The 26,959-nt window shown below is 36.6% G+C and overlaps 1 protein-coding gene across 1 annotated transcript in view; it reads right to left on the minus strand.

Moving 5' to 3' along the window:
• PA200 (proteasome activating protein 200) overlaps positions 1-26,959 on the minus strand; it is a 290,511-nt gene that overhangs the window by 159,244 nt on the left and 104,308 nt on the right. Inside the window, exons 7-12 of the mRNA XM_089830694.1 lie at positions 21,051-21,173; positions 20,780-20,847; positions 20,548-20,649; positions 20,067-20,286; positions 19,617-19,838; positions 19,390-19,520 (exon numbers count right to left, since the gene is read on the minus strand). Of these exons, the coding sequence (XP_089686820.1) occupies positions 19,390-19,520; positions 19,617-19,838; positions 20,067-20,286; positions 20,548-20,649; positions 20,780-20,847; positions 21,051-21,173 (866 nt within the window). The remainder of the gene's footprint in view (positions 1-19,389; positions 19,521-19,616; positions 19,839-20,066; positions 20,287-20,547; positions 20,650-20,779; positions 20,848-21,050; positions 21,174-26,959) is intronic.

The raw sequence follows: 26,959 nt of genomic DNA on the forward strand, positions 1-26,959 counted from the left end.
TATATTATTAATGTCCAACAAGAGACCACAAACAGGCCTAACAGACTGAAGATACAAACAAAGGCCAAAAAGCAACGGGACCACCAAACGGTGTCCGAGAGAAAACAAACAAACAAAGCAAGAAGGAAAACATGCCAACTATATATCTATCATCCTATATTGTCCTATCCATAATACTTGTAGCCTATGTCCTTAGTATACTCAGCAGAAATCAAAACATGCCAATCATCAGCAATCTCACCAATAGAGTACAAATGGGGTTTCCTCGATAATGCATCGGCAACAATGTTCTTCTCTCCATATATGCAATATTGAAATCATAAGCTTGGAGCTCACCAACCCATTTCTATCGATAGTCATTAAGATCCCGTTGGGTAAGGAAATGTTTAGGGTTGTTATGATTTGTTCACACTACAAATTTGTTGCCCACGAGTTATTACCTGAAACTAGCCAACACATGCATGATGGCAAACAGTTCTTTATAGTAAATATTGTAACTCCTCTCTAACCCCCTCAACTTTTACCTCTCAAATACTATGGGGTGCTCATCTTGCAGCAGCACCACACCAAGCCCCACTCTTGAAGCTTCACATTGTAACTCAACGGGCCTAGTGAAATTCAGCAATGCAAGTACTGGACACTCATCAACCACTTGAACTGATCAAAACACTGTTGTGCCTCCTCAATCCAAATAAAAGCCTCTTTCTTCATCAAATTTGTGAGAGGTGTTGCCTGGTGCATAAAACCCTTCACAAAATGTTTGTAAAATACACATAACCCAAAAAACCCCTTAAATTGTGTGAGATTCTTGGGTAAAGGCTAATCAACAAGAGCCTAGATTTTACCGAATCAACTCTAACACACTTTACAATGAGAATATATTGCATATAGAGAAGCTCAGCCATCCCAAACTTACACTTGGACTCCTTGACATAAAAGGATTCCCTCTCCAAGAAGTCTAATACCTCCTCAAGTGCCTCAAATGCTCTCCCCAAGACTAACAAAATATCAAGATATCATCGAAAAAGATCAACACAAACCTCTGCAACTAACCCTAGAACACCTTGTTCATATTGTTTTGCAATGTAGTGAGTGCATTGGTTAAGCCAAAAGGCTAAGTTGCTGGTTCTGATTCTAGTTCGTATGCGGGTTCGATATTTGGGTTCGACATTCGCTTGAAATTTTTTTGGGCTGGGTTCGGTTTGTTTTGGGTTCGCTAGTACAAGATTTGTTTTTTTTTTAAATATAAATATATTATTATAATCATTAACACAATAATATGATATACTATTAAAATATAATTAAATAATATATTACAATCTTAATTTAATAATATATTATTATATTATTATAATGATAATTTTAATATAAGTATATAATAATATTAAATTAAATAAATATACAAATATCATAAAACAAATGTTAATATAATTATAGGGTAAAAAAAATTAATATTAATAATTAGTATTTGTAGATGTAGTCCACAAAACATCACTTTTGCCCGAACGAAAAATGCTCCCTGCAAAACTGGTCAACGTTAACGGTGGGAGTTCTTTGTTCTGCTAAAGCTGAATAATGTCAATAGCACAAGGAGAGATGGTAGACACAACTGAAAGTATGTTTCTTTTTGGAGTTCATTCCATGCATACCTCCATGCAAAATTCATTTTGTGTATCATTGATTCGGTGATTGTCGTTGGTTTTTCAATAGCAAGGCCTGCCCATTGATTCTGAGGATCGTTGTTGGTATTGATTATGTGATTGCCATGCATTGTTGTGCATGCAGAAAAGACAACAATATTAATCAATTTCGCCCAAAGTCATTAGACATTTGGTCAACGTCGCCCAAAGTCACCCCAGGTTCGACCGCTTAAAAGGAAATTCATTAAAAATATCCCTAAATTCGACGACAGTCTATTTTATCAAATGTGCAGAAAAGTTATCAGTCAAACAGCAAATTTGACCCAAATTCAAACCACATTCAACTTTAGAGCGAATCGACTTCCAATTTTGCCTGTCCATTAGCGAATATGGTAACTTAGCCAAAAGGCATAACTAGGAAATTAAAATTCCCACAGTAACATCTAAATGTTGTCTTCTCCACATCCTCCTCTCTTAGTTGTATCTGATGGTAACCAGACCTCAAGTCAATCTTTGAGAAGTAACAAACCCCGTGTAACTCATCAATCAACTCATCTATGTGGGGTATAGGATATTTGTTCCTTATTTTTTTCATTTACAACTGGGTAGTCTATGCAAATAAAAGCCTCCTCAATCCAAATAAAAGCCTGCCTCTTCATCAAATTTGTGAGAGGTGTTGCCTAGTGTGTAAACTCCTTCACAAAATGTCTTTAAAATACACATAACCCAAAAAATCCCTTAAATTGTGTGAGATTTTTGGGTGAAGGCCAATCAACAAGAGCCTGGATTTTATTGGATCTACTCTAACACCCTCTATACTGATAATATATCGCAAATTGAGAAGCTCAGCCATCCCAAACTTACACTTGAACTCCTTGGCATAAAAGGATTCCCTCTCCAAAAAGTCTAATACCTCCTCAAGTGCCTCAAATGCTCTCCCCAAGACTAATAGAATACCAAGATATCATCGAAAAGGATCAACACAAACCTCTGCAACTAACACTAGAAAACCTTGTTCATATAGGTTTGCAATGTAATGGGTGCATTGGTTAAGCCAAAACGCATAACTAGGAAATCAAAATTCCCACAGTAACATCTAAATGTTATCTTCTCCACATCCTCCTCTCTCAGCTGTATCTGATGGTAACCAGACCTCAAGTCAATCTTTGAGAAGTAAAAAACCCCATGCAACTCATCAATCAACTCATCTATGTGGGGTATAGGATATTTGTTCCTTATTTTTTTCATTTAGAGTTAGGTAGTCTATGCACATCAGTGTAACCCAGATGCGCGCACCTACCCTAAAACCCCCCCCACCAGGTGCATGTACATCCTAGTGCAAGTACGTCGCACACCCAAGAACCACAATTGCGGCTGCACCGGTCAGCGCACCCAGTCAGGATGCAAGGACGCAGGTGCATCCCAAGTGCAGGAGTGCAGGAGTGCGTGCTCTAGTGTGCACGAGGTGCAGCTGACGACTAGCTGGAAAAGTTTTTTAAAAATCAATTTTTTGATTTTGATTTTTTATTGTTTTTTAAAGCATGGGAACCGTAATTGGGTGTGGGTCCCATGAGGTATATTTTAAGGCATAATAAGGCCATTACACCTCATTTTCATTTCACATTTCTATTTCATTGTTTTGGAGCAGCAAGGAGCAAAGTGAGCAAAAGAGGTTGAAGGAGTTTGTGACAACTTAGTAAGTAATTTTCCAAGGGATTGCAAGATCAAGAGGAGCAAGAAGATTTGATTTTACCTTCATCAAGTTCAAGGTAGCTTTTTTTTATTTTACAGTATTTTTTTTGTTTTAGAAATCAATTTATAATTAGTATTTAATTTCAGCTTTGCATTTAAAAATTAATTTTCAAATGTTTCATTGTTGAATCTTGATTCTTGAATCTTGTTGATACTAGATAGTTGATAGTTCTAAACTTCAATGTTATTGTTATTGTTTTTTATTTATTACTTTATTATTAATATTGTTCTATGAGTTTTATATTAATTTTTTGTTATTAAAATAGGCTGAAACGTAGTTAGCTTACTATTTTTTAAATTTCTAAAGTTTTAAGTAGGTTTAAACTAGTTTTTTTTAAGGTTTTATAAAATAATTAATAATTACTTGAGCTGAAATGTATCATGATTCATAATCATTTTTATTTTGTGAAATGCCTTTCTTTAAAACCCAAAGTAAGGAAGAGCCTCCTTATGTTACACCAAGGGTGCCTTCTACTGATTGCCCTTCACAGATTTTGACAAGTTTGCTAGGGATCCTTATGATCCAAATTCCCCTCTAAAACAATTTGCTATGAAAATTACACACTCTATGCCTATAGGTAATGGCACACAGAAATGGAAGTGTAATGTATGGCGCAAAATGGTCTAGCAGCATTACGAGAGTTAATGCACACCTTTTTTGGACTTGTTATGGTGTGAGCTCATGCATATTCTTGACAAATCCTGAGAATACGAAATATAGAATTGAAGTAAACAAACTATGGGGCATTTCTGATGATACTGCAGTCCCAGTGCCTAAACTATTGGCTGCTAGGCAGCAGGTACAGAATATGCAGCAGTTATAGGGGAAGCGAGATATATCTACACATATCTTGCATCAGAGAGCAGGGACTATGTCACCAACACCATCATTTTTCTCACCTACACATAGTTCAGCAAGCGATAGCAGCAGTGGGAAACGGAAGGCAAGTACAAGTCGTAGTGGTAGTAACCTCATTGCTCATTTATTTAACATGTATGCAAGGGAGCAGTTAGATGATGTCGTTGGTGATCTCTTCTTTGCCAATGGCATCCCTACACATGTGGTTCCATCTTCCTATTTTATGAGGTGATGTCCATGGAAGTGAAAGAGGGAGAGCCATCATGTTTGCCACCTTGTGACCAAAAGTTGAGAACCACAATGTTGGATAGGGCCTATGACAGGGTTGGGATCTTGATGGAGCAGATGAAGGCATGTTGGATGGAGTCAGGCTATAGCATTATCACAAGTGGGTGGACAGACATCAATCATCGTCCACTCATCAAAATTATGGTCAGATGCATCGAGGGCCCATACTTTTTGAGAGTTGTTGATTGTTCAAGGCATCGTAAAGATGCTGATTTTTAGTTTTGTGTGTTAAAGGATGCCATTGAGGTGGTTGGGCCACAAAATGTGGTCCAAGTTGTGACAAATGCAGCATGTGTGCGAAGCTGAAAGGAGGCTTGTTGCAGCAGCCTATAGGCATATTTGGTGGACTCCATGTTGTGTGCATGCCATGATCAATGCACTAGAAGACATGGGGAGAATTGATTGGATTAAATGGTTGGTTAATGATGGGAGAGAGGTGCAGATGTTTATTTACAATCACCATACATCAAATGCACTTTTCAGGGGCTTCGCAAAGAAGCAATTTCTGAAACCAGTTGAGACCAGATGCGCCTCATATTATATTCTCTTGGAGAGAATGATTGAGTTGCAAGAGCCATTTCAACTCATGGTTATGACACAAGAATGGAATCGATAACCTAAGTCTAGAAAAGAGTAGGGAAAGAGGGTAAAGAAGATAGTGAAGAGTGATAGGTTTTGGAGTGATGTAAAATATATAGTCTCCATCATTAGTCCAATCTTCAAGTGATTAGATATGGAGTTGCAGATTCACCTAGCCTTGGAGAGGTTTATGAGTGCATTGATTCCATGCTTGGGCAGATGAAGGTTGTTGTGCGTGAGAGAGACCACACTCTAGCATTCTATACAAAGCACATTGAGCCTATCATTCTCTGCAAGTGGGAGAAGCTAAACACTCCTTTACACATGGCTGCCTATGCATTGAACGCGAAGTGGTACATGTCTAGTCTTGGTAGACTCACACCACTTCAGGATGATGAGGTGAAGAATGGGTTCTTTCAGTGCATTGCCAGGATGTATGATACTATGACTACTAGTGAGATTTGCACCGAGTGGTCGGAATTTGCTAGTCTTACAGGTAATCCTTAAATCTTGATTCAATGCTCTAAGCTCTTTATTATTATAAGTTATTTTACTTGTTACTTATAAGTTATAACTTATTTTAATATTATGGTGTAAACTTGTAACTTGTAGTATACTCAGATATTGCAAAGGTGGATCTCAAAACTACGGCACAAAAGAATCCCATTTTGTGGTGGAAATGTCATGGGTCACAGAAGTCAAAGATCGCCTCAATAGCCATCTAACTACTTTCTTAGGTTTGTTGTTCCACCCCTTTATAATCTTAACTTTAAGAGTTTTACTTTATTGATTCATGATTCATTAATTTATCATCTATCATTTGTCACAAATTGCATGAACGTTTTTTTGTAAGTTGTAACTTTCAACTTTGTTATCTCAGGTTTCTAGTTCCTCAACTGTAGAGAGGAACTGGTCCACCTATAAGTTCATCCACTCTGTTAAAAGGAACAAACTTACCTCTAAGATAGTAGAGAAGTTTGTTTCAATACATGGTTTCTTGCGGCTCAAAGATCACAAGACAGGTGAGTGCATGGAAAGCTCCGTACAACAATGGGATGTAGAGCCAAAGGATCCGACTAAGATTAATTAGGATGATGATGCAACAAAAGCCAATGTAGGGCTAGTTGGTGTTCCTTTGGAGGATCAGGATCTTACCCACGAGGAGTCTAGTAGTTCAAGTGATAAGGACTTCGGTATAGGGGATGATTAGAGAGCATTTGGGATGATTAAATTCTCATTATTGATATTTCGTTGATTGTACTCACTTTGATATGGCCATGATATATTATTTCATTTCACTATTTCATGTTACTTGGCTCATTGTCATCATGAGCATCTCTATGATATATGATATCCATACTTGAAAAATGAATTTTGAATCTTTCATCTTTGTCATTTAATAAATTGAAAGCCAATGGTTGACTTACATGGTCCTTTGTATGGTTTATATTTTTCATTTATCATTATTAGTATTATGTTTAAAAAATTTAGTATTTTACTAAGTTCAATGGTCATTGGTAATGGTTATGAAGTCTCAAATTTCAAGTTTGAACTTATGGTTCATGAATCGCATTTCAATTTCTATATTCAACTATATTGGTATGTTATATTGAAGTATCATTTCATAATTAGCATTTTCAGTCATATATATATACTATGCAACCTCGCCCCCCCCCCGCTTTGCAATTTGTCGTCCCCTTGCCGTCCCCAAATTGAGGACCTTTTTTCCCGCACCCGAAACTCGTCCCAATGTCCCCCCGCATCAGTGTAACACTGATGCACATACACATAGTCTCATCCTTCTTAACTAGTGCAACTCCAGATGCAAATGGGTTTTTATTGGGTCGGATGTGCCCAATATCAAGCAACTCATTTATTGTCTTCTCTATCTCATCCTTGAGTGACTTGAGGTGTCTATATGGGGTGATGAGGACACGTTTTCCTTCCTCCTCTAACTCGATTATGTGCTCAATACCCCTATGTGGTTGTGTACTTGGTGGAATGTCACTAAACACCTTATTGTATTTAGCCTTTTTTTTTGTATATGTTGAGTGTAATCTTGCTTTCTACTGCTCAAATATTGTAGGCATCAACACACATGCTGCTGCCCACTCTATCTGCTCATGCCAAATCAACCTCTCCATCATCTTCAAGGACACTATATGTATGCTGCCCTCTCTCATGCCCCACAATACGGATCAGGCGACTCCTATAGAGTGAAAAAGGATTGGTAAAAGTCTCGACACTGAACTTGATCCTATAGTTTGCTCCACCTGTGGCCTACTAGACTCCCCTATATGGGTGGTATGTTGTGGCGGCTCATCACATGACTGATTATGTCTAGCCATTTTTCCTAACAACTAAGTCATCACATCCATCAATGTAAAAATTTCTCTCAATTTTAGAATTAGGACTCCCATCAAGATTTTTCCTTCTCTTTCCCAGCCATATTGTCTACCAAGGGATCGCTAACAAAGTCTGACCTATGAATTCCTCTCTTGATTTGGGAAATTGAGGCATTTTTGTATCTAGAAAGAAGGCATCCGCTTTGGGACTGGTGTGAAGGCAAAGTTCACACTCTGTGCTGAAAGATACTCAATCTATCCAAGCCACAATGATACAGCTTCAACCAAGTTAAAAAATTTACAACTTGATAGTTGCTTGTTGAAATTGTAAATAAAGTTAGTGAATTAAATTGGCTTCTGAAATTTCAATTAATTGTTTAGTTTGTTTTTAAGCATTCATTTATTCTGAAAATACAAAAAAGATATACAATTAAAACCAAAAAGATGCAAAAACTTTTAAAACAAATAAAGAAAAATTCTTCAGCATAGTTCTTTAGCGAGCCAGCAGGGCTCTTACAATTATTACAATAATAGATAAGTCGTCTATTATTAGTTAATGGTTATCTTGTAAATATCTTAAGCTTTAGTTTGCTTTTGTTTTTTGCTTTCTCTAGAATAGAACGTTTCTATTCTTTACGATCGTTCTTTTGTATAAATTGACCTCTCGGTCTCTGTTAATAACAAGCAAGTATTTACCAATTACCTCGTAATATGGTATCACTTATCAAAGCGAATACTTGAATTTTTTTGGAAAATTTTATAATTTCTTCTTGAAATTATTTGTATAAATTTTTTCGAAATTATTTCTATCAATTTCTGAAAAACCCACCTAGGGTTTTTCTGCTTGGAGAAATTTGAATTGGACTATAACTCGAGCTAGGGATTGACCCCTCTGTGAAATCACAAGTTTTTTTTACTCTCAAAACCACGATTTTGCATCTCAGTCTGGGCATTTTTGCAGCTCAGTGTGTAACTCGCAATTTCTGGAGAAAACTCACAATTTGTTGCTGAATTCGTGACTTCCATCTCAGCAATCACAGTTTTTTTATCAGGTTTTTCCGTTGCTGAGGCCGTTTTTTACAAATCGTGGCATCCGTTCACGTTTTTTTCAAGAGGCTATCAAATCGCAATTTTAAGGGTGCAAAATCTGCTTGTTTAGTGTCCATTCTTGTAACAACCAGTTCTCTCGGGTCTAAATTAACATTTAACATACTCAAGGAATACAGTTATAATTTCAATTTCATAGGAAGGCGATTACATCATTCATGTTCATGTGAATTTGATTTACCGTTAAAAACAATTATACAAAATTTTCTTAACTAAAAACTTGAATTACCATCAAATGAAATTATTACAAAAAGTGAAAACCACATACCTCGGAAAACTGAGTTCGAATCAAACTAGGGATGCCTTTGCAACCACCCGGGTTAGTCCACAAATACACTAAAACAACTTCATATGACAACTATCATCTAAAAACTGCTTGCTTAAAATCAAATTAAATACTTCTATTATTTTAAATTGGGGCATCACTTACCACTGTATCAATCAAGGCATTATTTACCTTTGAATCATTTAGGGCTTCTGATACCGCTATCTCACTTAGGGCATCCAATACAACGGATTCATTTTAGGGCTTCCGCGACCATGGATTCAATTTAGGGCTTCCAATACCACAAATTCATTTTAGGGCTTCCGCGACCACGGATTTCAACTAGGGTTTCCAGTGCCACTGTATCAATTAAGGTTCCAGCTGTCACCCAATCAATTAGGGCTTCGGATTTCTTTTCCTTCTAGTTACTTATCTGTGACAGTTTCTCAAGATTAGATAAATACTTATATTCAATATTCATATGAATGAAAACAATTTCAGAAATCAATCCAGGTGTAAAATAATGATCACAATGATTTTAACTCAATTTAATCTTACCTCTTCATAAATAAAAATGATAATACCTGTTTTTGATAAACAATTGAATGCATAGCTTATTTCTATCTAATGCATATCCGACATCTTGAGAGAGGTGAAACATTGTCAGGGGCTTTACCACACAACCTCGAACCAAATCTTATCCCCACAGGATCTCTAACAAGAAAGACCCTCCCTACCCGAAATTGACAGGGAACATCTTACCATCCACTAAACTTCAAGATATAAACACGCCATACGACTTGGTAGCAGGAGATCATCATAACAGGAATATGCATGAGCTATTAGTTAATTCATATTAAATGATAAATATAGAAATGTCATAATTGATACTGGTTCATATTAATGATGATTTCTCTCTTACACCTCGCCACCCTTTTTCTTGACTACACGGTCAGGTGAGCCCTAGGTGTTAGGAATTCTCAGATTAACCGGTTTTGACAATTATACATGCATCCAGCATTTCACAAACCGTGATCATATAATTATGTTATTAAAAGATCTCAAAAATTGAATGTCTAATTATTTAACTCCACCTCTTTACCATATAACCTGGTGAATTTCCATTGTGTTTGGATTCATGATAATAATTTCATTCTTGCAAGTTATGAATTACATTTTGAACTGAATTAGTTGTTCACAGTTATCATTGCATTTCCATATCTTTTATACATGATTTGATACACCCTTATGAATAAAGAACATCTATGATTTTATGGCAGTTTCCAAGAACTAGAAAATCTATTACTGACCAACCTGATTCAATCTGTATTATATTGGTTTCGGTAATTGGATAGACGATTATTCAATCAGGCATAAAGATCCAATTTGAGTTTACTAAAAGCAGAAAATAAGTAAAAACATATATATTGGAAAAATACCAAGCCTGTCGAGTCATCAGCTACCAAACAAAACAAACTATGGGAATCAAACCTGGATCTCATAATAATGGAACAAAAGTTAAAGAGTATCTGTACTCGATTCTGATGATAATCCATCTCACGTCAGGCAAAGCAAAAGAAGGAATTAAAAGCGAGAAATAAGACCTACAACGAACAGTATCAACTGCACTCTTCTCCTCTATATATTCATCCTTCACTCTAAACCACTCAATCTTCCTAATACCCTAGCCAATCATTTATTTGCAAAACGAAAATACCCACTGCTTAAAGGACGCAAAGAGGAACGCAAACATCTTTCAAGTTCTCTTTCGTTTCACCAATTTTAAACTCGACAAGGGAGCCCTGTGGACTGAAGCGCCTCACATTCTGATCACGATGTGCATATCGTTCAAGAGTTATATTATTCCATTCTAACGTCTTTAGTAAAAGAACCAATCGATTGTCTCTATTTTTGCTTTGTTACTCTGCCTTGATTGCCGACTAAGAGAGTCGTCGTTAAGAGTCTTAAATAGGAACCGGTGGCAATCATTTGCAACACTAACACCGTCCAGAGAAAACCATTCTAAAACTAAAAACCAAACTATAAACTGTGTCGCACCGCACCCAGCCAAAGCAATGGTGGTTCTATTATAAGATGCATGATACTGATACCCAGAACAGGACTAAACACGACCCTCCATGACAGAAATAAATTAATGCATGGGCTACACCAAGAAACTCCAATGCAACACTTGCACAAGGTGTCCAATTAACAGTTCAAACTAAGTCTTCTCCTCACTTAAAACGCATAAGCAAATACGAAAGACGGATGAAAAAGAAGAAGTTACGGGTTGTGCACAGGTAAGAGATATATTAAGATACAATCAAAGAGACTATTAAAAAGAGAGGTTTGGCTCTTCGGCTACCATCAGTTACAAGAAGCCATTCAATTGCCAAACAAAAACAAATTTATAAAAAGAAGGAAAATTAGAAGAAAAAATAATTGAAAGGTTCAAATCATCAAATATTAAATTGATTAAAAGTAAGAAATTATAATTCAAATATTATAAACCAAACATTATTATTATTACAATCACTTATTTAAATTATTTTAACATTTTATATTAGATGCATGAATACAAATTATTATCTAAATAACATAATGAAAGGTAAATTGAAATCCTTTAAGATACGTTTAATATTTTATCCCAATTATTTTAATTAAATTATTAGACAACTCATGCAAGTCCCGCAAACATATTCTGGCTAGGTCCTTTACCCATCTACCCAGTGATGGTGATGCCCTGCCTAATTCTTTTCTGACAATGCTTTCACCCCTTCGTCATGCTTCTTGCAAAGAAATTCTTCGAAATTAATTTATATATTATTCTCATAAATAATCATAACAATTAACCTTTCATCTTAACTCTATGAATTCGCGATTAACGAATAACTAGAATGTCATCTTCACTTGAAATCATAACGACTAACTATCTTACCATTTCGCCAAATTGTATCAAATTAAACTGCGAACTAACTTCATGTGAACCTCAACAGCTATATTTCAAGCTAGGTCAAAAATTGGGATGTAACAATTCTTCCTCATCTATACTATCCATGCAAAAATGCCTCGGTTCTGAAGAAAAACGGGCATTTTTTGACTTGCGAAACACCATTTTTTGTTGTTTTTTGACCTCCTTGGCCACTGACTGATATTTTGTTCGAAACCCTAATTTTTGGGGTCGAAAAAAAATTTTGATTGTAGATTCTTGGTGGGTTTTTCGAGAGCTCAACTGGGTTGTCTTTCATTTTTTCTAGGTGCCTCATTTTTTGTGTCTCAATTTTCGAGCCAGTGGATCCAAAAAACGACAACATATTCCTGCTGGGTTTTTTGAGCTCTCTTCTGGGTCACTCTCTGATTCTTCTGGGTCTTCTGCATTTTTGCCTTGAAGAACATGCCTTCACAGATTTTCACAATTTTTCATTTAAAAACGTGCCATGGCATCTCTGACATATTCTACTCAAGCATAATTCCAAATTCAATGGCCACAATTATGGAACCTAGAAGCAACGCATCATCACAATCTTTGAATATTAGAACACCGATCAACTTGTTTTGGGTGTTACGCAGCATCCAACTTCTCTGAGTCCTGATCAAGATACATGGGATTTGAATAATCGAGAGGCAGTGATGCTTTTCAAATTATCTATAGATGATGATCAGCTTTCTCAGATTCCATCTGGCAAGACAACTGCTGAAATCTGGACACACCTCAAAGGTCTTCATGAGACTTCCGACAAGAGCAGAGCCTTCCTTCTGAAAAACACTTTGTTTTCTATTGTCATGGATGAGCGCACCATGCTCCAAGCATGCCTGAATCGGAATCAGAAAATCCGTGATCAACTACTTGCCATCGGTTGCAAGATGGAGAAAGAGGATATTGTGGTAATCACTCTTCAGAGTTTACCAAAATCCTATGAGAATTTTATCGAGACTCTCAACATCACATCTACTGGTGTTGATCTGAAGTTCATTGATCTCTACACCCTGTTGCTTCAGCAAGATCGATGGAAACAACAATTCGGTAGCAGCTCCAGTTCCACCTCCACTGAGCAAGCCTTTGCTGCAAAATCCTTTCAGAAGGTTAAGGGCAAGTTTTAGCAACCATCTCAGCAGAAGTCTTCTACTCCAGCATCCGATGGTACCAGAAAGAAGAACATTTAATGCAACTACTGCCACAAGTTTGGTCACATGAAGGTTGAATGTTGGAAATGCTTAGCTACCCAGTCTAAGCAATCAGATTTGCAACCCAAAGCGAACAGTGCAGAGCACAATGAGCAGGCGAAATCTACCTTTTACGCCTTTATGGCTAAAAGACCTGCAGATCATGTGAAGTCGTCTGCCTGGTACATTGATTCAGGTGCCTTTCAACATTTCACTCACCACAGAGACTGGTTTACTGACTACCAGCCTTATTCAGATTTGTTATTTTTGGTGGCTGAGAAGAGTACATGGTTGTCGATAAGGGCAACATTCAGATTTAGTCTGTGGGAAGGAATCTCATATTCCTTGATGTGTACTACATTCCAGGGATGGAACTAAATCTACTCTTAGTCAGTCAATTGCTGCGACATTCTCCACACTTGGCAGTCACCTTCAGATCACATCAGTGCACCATTATTGATCGGGCGACTAATACTGATTTTGGTGATTCTCAGGACTTAGCTATGACTGCTCGACGATCTTCTGTCAGCACACTTTGGCATCACTGATATGGGCACTTAAATGTGCACTCTCTCACAGCTTGCTCGGGATGAGCTTGTTCTTGGTTTGCCAGAGATTCAGATTCAACACCTTGAAGTTTGTGACACATGTCAGGCAGGGAAGCAACATCGCACACCTTTCCCCAATGGTGATTCTTGGTGAGCTTCTCAAGTACTTCAGCTTGTTCATGCCGATATCTACGGCCCTATGGCCACTCCTGTTTTTGGGTCCAGGTATTTTCTATTGTTTGTAGATGATTTCAGTAGAAAAATGTGGGTGTATTTCCTTGAAAAGAAATCAGATGCATTTACTCTATTTCAGAAGTTTAAACCCTTAATTGAAAAGAGTCTGAGAAATCTATTATTACTCTTAGATCAGACAATGGGGGGGAATTTTGTTCTAATGCTTTCTCCAGCCTCTTGAATACACATGACATCAAACGCCAGTTAACCACACCCCACACGCCAAAACAAAACAATGTAGTTGAACGTCGGAACAGGACAATCACCCATGCTTGCACACAGACATGTTCCGAAGCAGTTTTGGGCAAAAGAAGTTAACACTACAGTTTATCTGTTGAACCAGTCACCCATAGTGGTAGTCAAAGGTAAAACTCCAAAAGAGGCCTGGTCAATTTTCGCAAGCCCAAAATCAGTCCCCTGAAAGTTTTTGGCTCTCTTGCTTTTGTTTGGATCCCTAATGCTTCATGCACCAAGTTGGGTGCCAAGAGTCAAAAACTGATGCTTGCTGGATATAGCAGTCTTCACAAAGCCTACCACTTAATTGATGTTGAGACATCTTGTCTCATATACAACCGTGATGTAGTCTTTGATGAGCAGCGAGGACCATTCATGCCTGTTTCTCATGTTCTTGATCCAGCAGACCAGCCTATGCAGCTCATGATTTGGGAGTTTGGCTTCCATTAGGTCCACCTAATGGGGGGGCTCCAGTAGCTCTTGCAACTCCAATTATTCCAGTGATACCTATATAGACACCTCTAACTTCTCTTGCAGTATCACCTTTGACTTCGCTTTGTAGATGCTTCACCTGAGTTTGGTCCAGCTTCTTCTGATGAGGATTCTGTTGATCAAGCATCTCCTAGTACTATTGTTGGTCATTCTCCTATCTGGCCTAAGTGGTGGGCTAAGACACTTGCTGATCTTTGTGATGATGAGCTCATTGATGGGAGAACTGCTCGAAAAAAGAGCAAAACTACAGATTTTGTTAACTTTCCTCTTATGGCCAACATTCACAGTGTGTTTGAACCTCAAACATATTTTGAGGCTAAAGGAATTCCAGAGTGTGAACAGGCCATGACATCTGAACATCAGAGCCTATTGAAGAACAACACCTAGGTCCTTTCTGATCTTCCACTAGGGAAGAAACCCATTGGCTGCAAATGGGTCTACAAAATCAAATACAAATCATATGGTAATTTGGATAAGTACAAAGCTCATTTAGTGGCGAAGGGCTTTTCTCAGTGTCAGGGCATTGATTATGAGGAGACCTTTGCTCCTACTACAAAGATGAGCACCATCAGCTTAGTCCTAGCCTTGGCAGCACAGTTTGGCTAGAAGGTCCATCAGATGGACGTAAAGAGTGCTTTCTTGAATGGTGATCTCCATGAAGAGGTCTACATGATGTAGCCTCCTAGTTTGACGGTTGCTGGTAAAGACCATCAGGTTCTCAAATTGGTAAAAGCTCTCTATGGTTTGAAGTAGGCCCCTCGGGCATGGTACATCAAGATTGATAAGTACCTCTAATCAAGGCTTCAAGAGGAGTTCTTCAAACTCAAATCTGTACATCAAAACTACTAACAGTGACATCATCCTTCTGGTTATCTATGTGGATGATCTGATCATCACTGGCGTTTCAACATCTTTGATTCAGGGAATCAAACAGAACTTATGCTAGTCTTTTGATATGACTGACCTTGGGCTCATGCATTATTGCTTAGGTGTTGAAATTTGGCAACAATCTTTTGGTATGTTCATCTCTCAGTCCAAATATGCCAAGGCCCTGTTAGACAAATTCCGAATGCAAGATTGCAAACCTACATCTACACCTATGGAGAAAGGTCTCAAGTTATCAGCAAAGTCTGATTCTCCTTCCGTTGATGATATTACATACAGTCAACTAGTAGGCAGCCTCATCTACCTCTCTGCTACTAGGCCTAATATCAACTTCGCAGTCAACTATATTTCATGCTTTATGACAGCTCTTAAGGCTAATCATTGGATGGCAGCAAAGAGTGTGCTTCATTATGTGAAGGGCAGTTCAGATTATGGACTTCTGTACTCTCGGAGTTCTAATCCTAAACTCAATGGGTTCACAGATTCAGATTGGGCAGGCTTTGTTGATGATAAAAAGTCAACATCTGGATATGTGTTCAATTTGGGATCCGGTGCAGTCACATGGACCAGCAAGAAGCAGCAAGCAGTTTCTATCTCTTCTACAGAGGTTGAATACAGAGGGGCTATTAAGGCAAGATGTGAAGCTGTTTGGCTTCATCGGATGCTTGGGGATATGCAAATGTCACCAGCAGGACCGACTATTCTATTTGTTGATAACAAAGGCATTATCAAGTTAGCACGGAATCCAATCTTCCATGAACAAACCAAGCATGTGGATGTTCATTGTCATTACATACGACAGCTGGTTGAAGACGGGACTATAGATCTGCAATATGTTCCTACCAAAGATCAGACTACAGACATTCTCACTAAGCCTCTTCGTCCTAATAAGTTTGTCAAATTCAGAGGACAGCTTGGTGTGTTTAATAGATTAACCATTAAGGGAGGGTATTACAATAATAGATAAGTCATCTATTATTAGTTAATGGTTATCTTGTAAATATCTTAAGCTTTAGTTTGCTTTCGTTTTTTGCTTTCTCTAGAATAGAATCTTTCTATTCTTTACGATCATTCTTTTGTATAAATTGACCTCTCGGTCTCTATTAATAACAAGCAAGTATTTACCAATTACCTCATAATAACAATTACGTAAAATCTCTTTGATGGCTACCATGTCATCTGCAACAAGCTTTCTTCCAACGCATGGGCCTCTGCAGGTCAAAAAATGGATGCAGGTAGTGACAAGGCCTTGAAATCTTCAGTGGGCTCTGTTAGATAATGCTCCCACTATTCTTTTCTATGTTTGGCCTTCAAGGTTCATCCTAGTCATGCCATTGGGATCTAAGGTTTGACTGGGTATTCCAGCCTAGAACCCTTGGACATTCCCAGCCAAACCTGAGGCCCCACAACCACACCTTGTCTACTCTCACAGAAGATCAGATCATGGACCTAGACAAGTAACAAACCAGACCATTTAGGGAATTCTCTGGTAAAACTAGTAACTGTGTAATGTATATTATCATACAAACATAAATATTATTTAAGTATATTATCATACACTTGTATATAAATATAAACATATAGACATAAATATTATTTATGTATAGAATAAACATATCTGTTATGTATAAGTTTATAACACATAAATTTGTTAGACAAGAGCCAGATGGCCAAGCTCATATTATATCCATCACCAGGACGAGATTTTCTCAGTCAATGCCTTGTTCTTAATCACTGTTCACACAAATTCTTGCATAGCTAAGAACTCCAGGTTCCGAATGAACTTAAAATAAGCAATATTCTCTATTGAATTTCCAACCCATGTTCGAAGGAATTTCAAGGTTGGGGACAGGGAAGGTATAGAGGGCAGGAATTTGTTTGCGGTACAGGTATGGTTTAGGGCCACTTTTTAGGGGATGGTAGGGGCAGCTATTAAAAAAAAGGGAATGTGCAGAAAATTCAAATATGCATTTCATAATATTGATAAAGCATTCGTTATAGAGATTTTATAAGCTTAATACATAGCATTAGACTTGAATTGAGATTTCACGTGTGAATAAGCAGAATAACAAAATTCAAATGCTTTCATTGTCGATATGTGGCATACATATAGCAAAAATGCCCAAAGGCTCCAAATTTCAACCATAACATGACATAAATATTAAAATATAAATACTATAAATAAACTATTAGGCAGTAAACATAGAAGTCCTTGGTGATATATAACTGTCCATAATCAATAGATGGGAGGTCTAAGAGTCTAAATCAAGTAGATTTGATGCCCTAACCTCCTCTTTCAACTATTGGTCACCCTATGACCAGCTGCTCCTTGTGAAAATGAATTTCCTTTTGTTTTTTTTTGTTTTTTTATGTTTTGTTTAGGTTTTGATATTGATAAATGTGGTTTGGTGTCTTTTTGGGTCCCTAGCCTTTTTATAAATTTAAAAATGCCTCATTTTTTGACATTGGCAGTCCAAAAACAGCTCGAGCCATAGGGGACAGCCAGAAGTCCCCACGACAGGTAGGGGTTTACAAGTCCCCTACCCATCCCGGGGACTTCTAGCCATCCAAGGGACTTCTAGCCGTACCCTTGTACCTTGCTGCTCTCAAGTGGCATTTCTAGGATGGTACCCTTTTTGCCCATTTTGAAATGCCATTAGGGTCAGTAAAAATCTGTGCCTGCGTCCCCATACCATACCGGGGATGGCAGCAGGTCTAAAAGTCCAAGGGAAGCATCTGCGTGGAAAAAAGATTCCAACCTTTTGCAAAGAAAATTATTGGCAGCATTTGCCAAGGAATTAAGGTAGTATAACACATATTGGCACAGTCCTCAAACAGCCTTATACTGGGTTGAATACGAGTAACCATGGTTTCATAAAAAGTTATGACTACTTAATTACTCAAGGTCCTTCCTGATAGAGTTGGCTAGATTCTTGTACGTAAGCGAAAACTGACATGAAATTGTTTCCCAGCATCACCATTAGACCCTATACAACTGGTTTTATTTTTATTTGACTTGGACTTTGAACGTTCTAGACCCGGATAGATCCCTTCAACTAGCAAATGAGGTCCTTTACCTTTTAAACCCAAAGCACCTGTCCCATTTCATATATTGAGAGCTGTATCAACCCAACAATTGTAACTTTCATGGTGCCTGCATCCAGCAGTACCAACCATCCTCAATTTTTTATGAAAGATGGCTTAATAATTGTATATGTGCAGCTCATTTCTCCAGGTTTGTGTATTTTCTTTGTGGACAGTAAATTTGAATGTAAAAATATTTTGACGATGGATCAAGAGGATGGCCTTCTGTAGAGGGAAGTAATCTACTCAGAGTAGATATGATTTTGGCTGATTGTCTTTTAATGAAGATGACTGATATTCAAATATTTTGAGAGGGTTGACAGATTCAATCATGGGCTCAAAGGAGGTCTAAAGCAGTTTTATAAAAGATCAGTATCGATATGCTGCTCTATTTATAAAACGACCTCAGGTGTAAACATGCCTTTGGGGATTGAAAGACAGTAAGTATCTATACAAAGGAGTGATCCAGAATTAATATGGATATCAAATTTTTCCCTACTGTGAAGATCAGTCAATCTGAACCTCGATCTTAATCTGACCCTGCCAGCAAGACAAAAGGTAAAGATTTGTTATCAAATTTGTGTTGAAACCAAACCTTTTAGCCACAAAGGTTTGATTTATGATAGGGAATTCCACATGGTGAGGACTTTCAAAGCATATTTTTTCTAAAAAAATGTTACTTGAATCCATCGTAAATTGCATGAGCTATGAATCAGGCGGAGGGATCTATCCACCTTTGCTGTTAAAATGAAGCAATTCATTCTTCCCATATAATGCAATATACTCATCAATGCCCAAAATTCACATATTCAGCTAATTGGCCTATTTGTCACAAACCAAAATTCAATTTGAAGAATATACAGTGCATACAAGTAATAATAAAAACATGTCCTTTAAGTAGATGGTTACTCACGATTGACTGTTTGGTTCCAAATGTAAAAGAAGTGAGAAAAGACGGCTAAGGAATTCATCCAGCCATTCAGAAAAATTGATATCAAGCATCGTCATCATGCTACCATCTTGTTTATCATCAATCGTGTCTATCTGCCATAAGAATCATAAGAAAATTCAAAATTCAAAAAGATTATTCAGAACAAAAATAAATATTGTTTATGGCCTGGCTACAAAACAGATACATACACTGGAGAATATGGATCCATAGAGTTGCATGGTTGCCAGGGTTTTGGGAGGATCATTTACATCCATACCAAGCAAAGTATTATACATTGAAATCATTAAAGCATGTTTGTAGTCTGTGGCTAACGAAACATTCTCGGAAGCTTCCAAAGATGATAGAAGCAAAGCGCGGCCAGCAAGTGCCACTGCAGAAATTGCAGACTTAAACTGGTGGGGAGCTGTCATCTGCAAAAGAGAGAAAAGTACAGAAAACTCTCTTCAAGTGCACAGTAATAGGAAAAATGAGCTAATTTATCAACTCATATTTCAAATCAAAACATTTTTCCAGCTTACTAACAAACTGCCACTCCACTCGGCTAGAAGAGCCAATAAGAGACAAATAAAATGAATATGTAATAATAGAAGCTCAAAAAGGTTAATTTTTCAACTTTAGCAAATGAAGGAAATATTTACAGCATCAAGTGCAATATGGAAACGTGACACAACAAACGGCAGCACAAGAGAAGGCTCCACATAAGATAATACTGAAGCTGCTGAGACAGCTGTTTCAGAAAGTGTATCATTCTTGCTATATTGTCCACGCTCAATCAACTTCAATACAACTCTCACAAATGCTTCTCTTTCTAGTTTTCCAAGGATGTTGTGATCCACTCTTGATTCAACCTCTGCCACTCTGTAAAAAATATAGTTTTCCAGATTAAATTCTATGTTTAAGGGTAAGCAAATATTATATGATTTGAATATTATATGATTTGACCATAAAATTGTAGTACTGATCTAAATTTACATTGATATCTGCAACTTCTGTTTAAATTCTCCTACAGTCAATCTTGTTAAAGATGTTACTATTTTCAACATAAAATAGCAGGATTGATCAGAAGTGAAGGCAATAACATTAAAATCCATAGCCATGTCGGTGTCATAATGGTTTTACCGTTGCTCTTGTGAGAGGCGTTTTTGGAAGTAGTAGACTAGATACCGCAGAAAGCGTTCTAAAGAGTAAGTCCACCAACCTCCATTGGATGGATGATAATATCTGACAATGAGAAGACAAGTTAGAAGTTGAGTTTTGACCATTTTTTCTAATTCAAAAGTTTTTAACAAAATCAAACAAAACTATCTTCAATCTGGCCTAGAGGATTCACTGAGTTTTCAAGGGGCTTAACTGTTCTAAAAGGCTAACCATATTTTCAAAGTAAACTTGAGCTGAACCCCCAGGTTTCAGCAGAAAAACCTGCAAAAGTAGATCATATGGCTAACACACACATTGCGTAAAACATCCCAGGGAAACTACAAACAAGAAAAGAGAGCAAAAGAAAATTCCACTTGCATGGTAGATGTTTACTAAACCTCGTTTAAACCTTAAAATAAAAATATACAATTATTGAGCATATGATTCATTCAAGCATAGGTAAAAAAGGAAATAAGTTTTGTTACAATTGATTTTGCAATTTCTCTCGTGACTGTTCCTAGCTTCCTTGAACAAAACACTGATATGGTGCTTCCTGGAACATCAGCTCTTGGAAAAGGATATGATCCACTGTTATTTGCCACTGGTACCTGTTTTATAAATAGGATGTCACCATTTACCATAAATTATTGACTATATTTTACATAGATATGATTTTACAATAACAATAATGATCAAAATTCATACAGCAAAACAGAACCAGAAAAGAATTCCATGGAAATCAATCATTTCCTTCTAAACAGCAGTTAACAGCGTTGCGGTTGTTTTAAAATTATTTCTAACTCTTTTATGGTTGTATGAAAATATGACAATTATTTGACTTATAACAATTTCATTGTGATATGCATCAGGTAAGTGTAACTATGTACAATATTCTCATGAGTTAGAAAAAGCCACTTCTTTAAATTGTCTTGCAATTAAATTTGCAACTCTCCACCAAGACCACAAAGATATAATACCATAAACATAAGATTATTCAAATAAGTTTGTTTAGAGCGTTGGAGGGACCTGCAAAGCACATTAAACACAACTTTGAAAGGCGTTTAAGAACAATAACATACTTCTTGCAAAACATAAGAGCTTAAACCCACTTGAAAAGCATTTAAGAACAATAAAACTCTTCTAGCAAAACATAAGAGCTTAGAGTCTCAACTACTTCCATTTACATGACTATAATTTAGTGCCACCAGATGAAAACAAGACTTGCTGGCTTTTCAAGCATGTTGCTTGGCTACCATCCTCACAGCTGGGTGCTCAGAACAGCTTTTAATTTTAGTTTTAGTTTTTCATTTTTCCTATTTTAGTTGAGTATTGGACCCTTCTAGATTTTCTGTTGTTTTGCTTATTTAGATGGATTCTAAATATATAAAGATAAGTTGTTGTGTTTCTAGGATAAGTATTTGGTCTTCTATTTTATTTATTTTTTTGCTTCTTTATCATTTGTATAGCCCAGAAGATTATCTTAGACTATCAAAAAGATTGCGTGTTGATAACTTAGATGAAGAAAAATTATAGAATACAGAATGAAACAACATTTTAATGTAATGAAGTTCATGGAATAAACAACAGCTTTTTCTAATTGTTTCTTGTTAAGAAGAAAGATGAAGGTGCAGCTTTAGAGCTCAGTGAGGAAGGAAAATTTGCCATTCATTGATGCTCTTGGAGCTGTGCTATCTGTTGCTTTTGGATTTTACTGGTTTCTTTGTTATTCTGTGCTTATCATCATAATTCTTCTTGGCCTCTTGGACATTTTGTCTTTGGCAACTTTTTATAATGTCCAACTTTTTGTCACTGGTTGATGGTTGGCATTAAGCCTCTTTATTGAATCCAGTATTTATGTTGCATATTTTGGTGTGGTATTTCCTCCTATTGACATCACTTGCAACATTTATTGAGCCTAATTTCTCTGATTTGGTGACTGCACCTGTAATACCAAATATTAACTCTCTATTTTCCTCCCATGATCCAAGATTTAATGCATATCAAAGATCTGTGAGTAGATAGGATGTTTGTCTCCCAGTGGAAAGGTCAAGAAATAAACGACCAAATGACCTTAATAAAGGTAATTTGCAGGGCATTGCTAATAATGGTGGTAACCAAGTAAAAAGTTTCTATAACTTGGACAAGTACAAAAACATCTTTATGATATACTCTGCAAGTTTGTAAGTCTACTTCAATTGAAAAGAGTCTGTTAATGCAGCTAAATACTTTAATGGAAATGGATTCAACAATGTAATCAAAGGAAGAAGCACCAATGATGGAAGAAATGAGCATTGTAACAATCCTTTTTTACTTCTAATTCTTCTTATTAAGCCTAATAATGCTATGGTAAAAGTAGTTTGAAAGGAAGAGGAAAAGCTTTAGATTATTGCATTTTTTTTCCTCTGTCTTGCTAAGGATGTCTTAATGTTAACATTCAAAAGATCAAGTGATGCTCTCCAGGTTTACAAAACCAGTGCACCTTTCCCCCACATGAATGCTAGAATTTTGTTAACTGTTTCAATCTTCAGAAAGACCGGGTGATGTTCTTCAGGTTGAAAATACTAGAATACCTTTCCCACACGTGAATGCTAGAATTTTGTTAACTGTCAATCTAGAAAACTCTATGCTAGATATTATTTGTTTTCATTCCTGGGGGACTGCTACAAGAAGACTTCAAAGGGCACCTTATAAAGGAAATACTGTAGCTCTAATGGGTAGAGAAGTTTCCTCAACAAGGAAGACAACTATCCAAAACCACTAGTCTTTGATAGATTTATGGTTGAGTTCTCCCTGCATGATCATTCATACCATCTTAAACCATAGATCTTCATGATAATTTTACAAAGGTTTCAGGATCAGATTGCCTCTCTGAATTCTCAACTCAACCGTAGGGGCAACCTTGCTACTTTTCCAAATCTGTAAATCAAAATGACTCCATCTAGCTTGTTTGTTCTCTTTGTCTATAGGTAGGCATGTGTTGTTGATTTAGAAAAAAAAATCATTCAGTCACGTGTTTCCTGTAGTCTTGACATATTTGTTTGGCTTAGGGAAGTTATCTGTTTATCTATTAGAAAATAGACTTGAGTTTATTACCCACAAATGAGACGATTTTTGTACCTGAAGCTCAATATTCCATTTTGCCATCAGTTAATCATCATTTGTGTCAATAAGTTAGCAATAGTTACCACAAATAGTTTACAAGATCATCTTCTGATGGCTAATAAAATTATATGTTTAAAATTTTAAATAAACATTTTAACAAGGTAATGAAGATCACCATAGTTGATAATAAGCAAATGGTGATGTTCAGGATAGTTAGTGTCATGCAAGATGGCAACAATGGGAAAAGACTTCGCCTAGAAAAGTAGCTAAAGTATTTAGAGTCTCCACTGAGCAATTAATAATGGTCAAGTCTTGAGAAACTCTACTCAGATGCTTACAAGTGGTGACAGCGATAGGTAAGTCTACTTGAATATCTACAAAGCATAATCATGGACTTGTATGATAAAGATTTCAACTCCAACCATAAGCATGGGTCCCCCATTATAGATGGTTTAGCTACTCAAAAATTCTGAAACTGAAGAAAAGTGGCAACATGAATGTCAACCTTTACCCAGAATATTTCTTCAGGGTGAAGTTCATGATATCCTCCTCCAAAATTCTTGTCCAAACAGACTCAAGCACACTATTGAAGTGGTTGGACCACTCAAGTCCCTATCAAAGACTTGAAGAGCGGCTCAAGTGAGTTTAGTATGTCCCTGTTCTTACAAAACCAGAATAAATCTCTGTCAAACTCATCAAAAAGTAGAAATAAGTTAAGGATGGCATCTTTGAAGGACTTCTCCCATGCTTAAGTTATAGACAATGGCACAATAGATGATGTGCTCCACCTAAAACTCTGCCTAGAACTCGAACACGGAGTTAGGCAGACAATTGCAAGGGTTCAAAACTTCAAACATATATTTCTCACTTTAGTTGTCAAAAGTGGCAGTAAGTTATGTGGTGCACAAAAAGGATGCTTTTGCCATCAAATAATTTCACCAAAAACATGAAAACATGACTTGGATTAAAGAAAAACTACAACTAATCCCATTACGCATGATTCCCATTGTTTTGGCCACTACACATCTCTGCCAAATTAGAAATAAGTTAGTTCAAGTGACCAAAGCACATGCCTTGGGTGCCTAAGCCACCCAATTTTTCCACCTATGTTTAGATAGCAATTAACCTTCTCAAAAACCCATTGCCAAATCTCCCTATATCATAGACTTGCGCAAAGGGGATGCCTAGATTTCAAGGGACAAAAATAGTTCCACTATCTGTTCGCTACCGAAGATGGGAGGGACTCATTCCATCACTATGCTACAGATTTATTCACTAAAATAATGGACCCAAAAGCCAAAGAATAAGCATTTAACCTTTCCAGTTAGGCGAAAAGGTCAAACTCCACTTCTAGAAATAAGAAGAGTATAATCTTAAGGTTGTAATGCACAAAGGAAGTTTTGATTGGGAATCCTAGTTCATATTTCACAAAAGGAATTGATCCATTAATGCTTTAGAATCCATGTGAATTTAATAGAACATGAATTAAAAGCTATTCTACTTGTTTACACAAATGAGATGGAAGCTAATTTGTTTACGACAGCTACCTTGGATCAGATTGAAGACTAGTTAATCTAAAAGTCAATGCAGAAAGGACTAAGGAAGGAGATGGAAGCTTTTGGAAGGATCCCATCTTTTTATGGAGATAAAGTTCAAAGAATGTTTTTAAAGATAATGCAAGACAATGCTAGGTTACAAAACATTTTGAATTCAGTTAATGAGGCATATGAAGTTATTAGACACAGATATTCCAAGTGGGGAAAAGTGTGTGACAAAAAATATTTTTAAAGATAATGCAAGGCAATGGCAGGTTAAAAAACATTTTGAATTCAGTTTATGAGGCATATGAAGTTGTTAGACACGAATATACCAAGTGGGGGTGAGTGTGAATCAGTATATGCCGATTTTTTCTATTACAGCCAGCCATTATCAATACCGCATCTCACATTATCTTTAAAGCAGCTATGCAACTGATAAACACAAAACCACATCAAAACATGAGTACAACAAACAATGTGGAGAACCAGAAGGGAAAAACAACAGCAAGAATGGCTGTTAGGAACTACTACACAAATCTAGCCTCGCAAAGATAATAAAGATCTTTAAAATATTTTGCAAGCACCAGCCCACAAGAATTGCAACCTCATATGTAGACTTCAATTCCTGATTAGATTTCCAGGCACCAACCTCAATTATAAAAGAGAAAAAAATAGATATTATGAGGACTTCCACAACTAAATCTTCAGCATCTATCTGATCTGCTCCATATCATAACACTCTCTGAGTGTGTAAAGGAATTGCAACTTGTTTTGCACACTTTATTTCATCTTTGCTATGTACTGAATATACAGCTTTCATAGCTTTTGTTACAGTAAATCAATGTTGTATTAAATAGAGGAAACGAAGGCTCCTTAAATAGGCTTACAAAGACAATGTTTATAAATGAAACAATTGTGAACTGAAGACAGAAAAGAAAATTCCCTAAACTAACTAAGACAACCAAGATGACATTAAAGAAACATTACACTACAATATTTTAATACCCTCTCTTAATGGTCATCATTTTAACTACCCTAAAAAAGACAATATTTAGGTCTTTTAGTCACAAATGCATTGAAGGCTGCCCCTTTCTAGTCATAGATGCATAGAGAAGGTTGTCACCTTCTCATTGGAACGCTTTGCAAAGTGAGTCTGCTGCTGAGAATCTCCCTAATTCTGCAAAACTTCTGCAATGACTGTGTTAACCAAAACCTTGCCAACTTGATGTTGGTAACACGGTTATCAACTCCATATAGTCAGAGACATCGAGATGAATCTAAAACCATAATTTTGAGAAAATTTTGCCAAACCCTTAGCAGATGAGCACTACACCCCAAAATAGACTACAAGATACCATGATTTGCCAAGTATTTTGTTGATGAGCCCTACGACTTAAAACATATTGCAAGAAGGCACGATTTTTTTGGAAAAAACGTCAAAACTCTCCAATGATCTTTGGAAAAAATCAAAAAACCTAAAAATCATTTTTAAAGATAAGATTAAAAAAAACACAATTTTCAAAGAGAAAAATCAATCAAAACCACACTGAAACAACAGTGAGTAGCTAGCACAAAATCTGAGATGTTGATCAGCATAAAAACTTCATACCATAAAACCCTTTTATGAAATGATTTTGGAGTCAAAAAGTCGCACAAAACCCACAATAATTTTTTATGGACAAATTATAAAACTCTCCTGAAATTTTCTAAGGTAATAAATTATTCAAACCCATCCAAAAATAAATTAACGAGAA

Source organism: Cupressus sempervirens, chromosome 1 (assembly GCF_028749045.1).
Source record: "Cupressus sempervirens isolate cs-2001-9-10 chromosome 1, ASM2874904v1, whole genome shotgun sequence".
Lineage (NCBI taxonomy): Eukaryota > Viridiplantae > Streptophyta > Pinopsida > Cupressales > Cupressaceae > Cupressus > Cupressus sempervirens.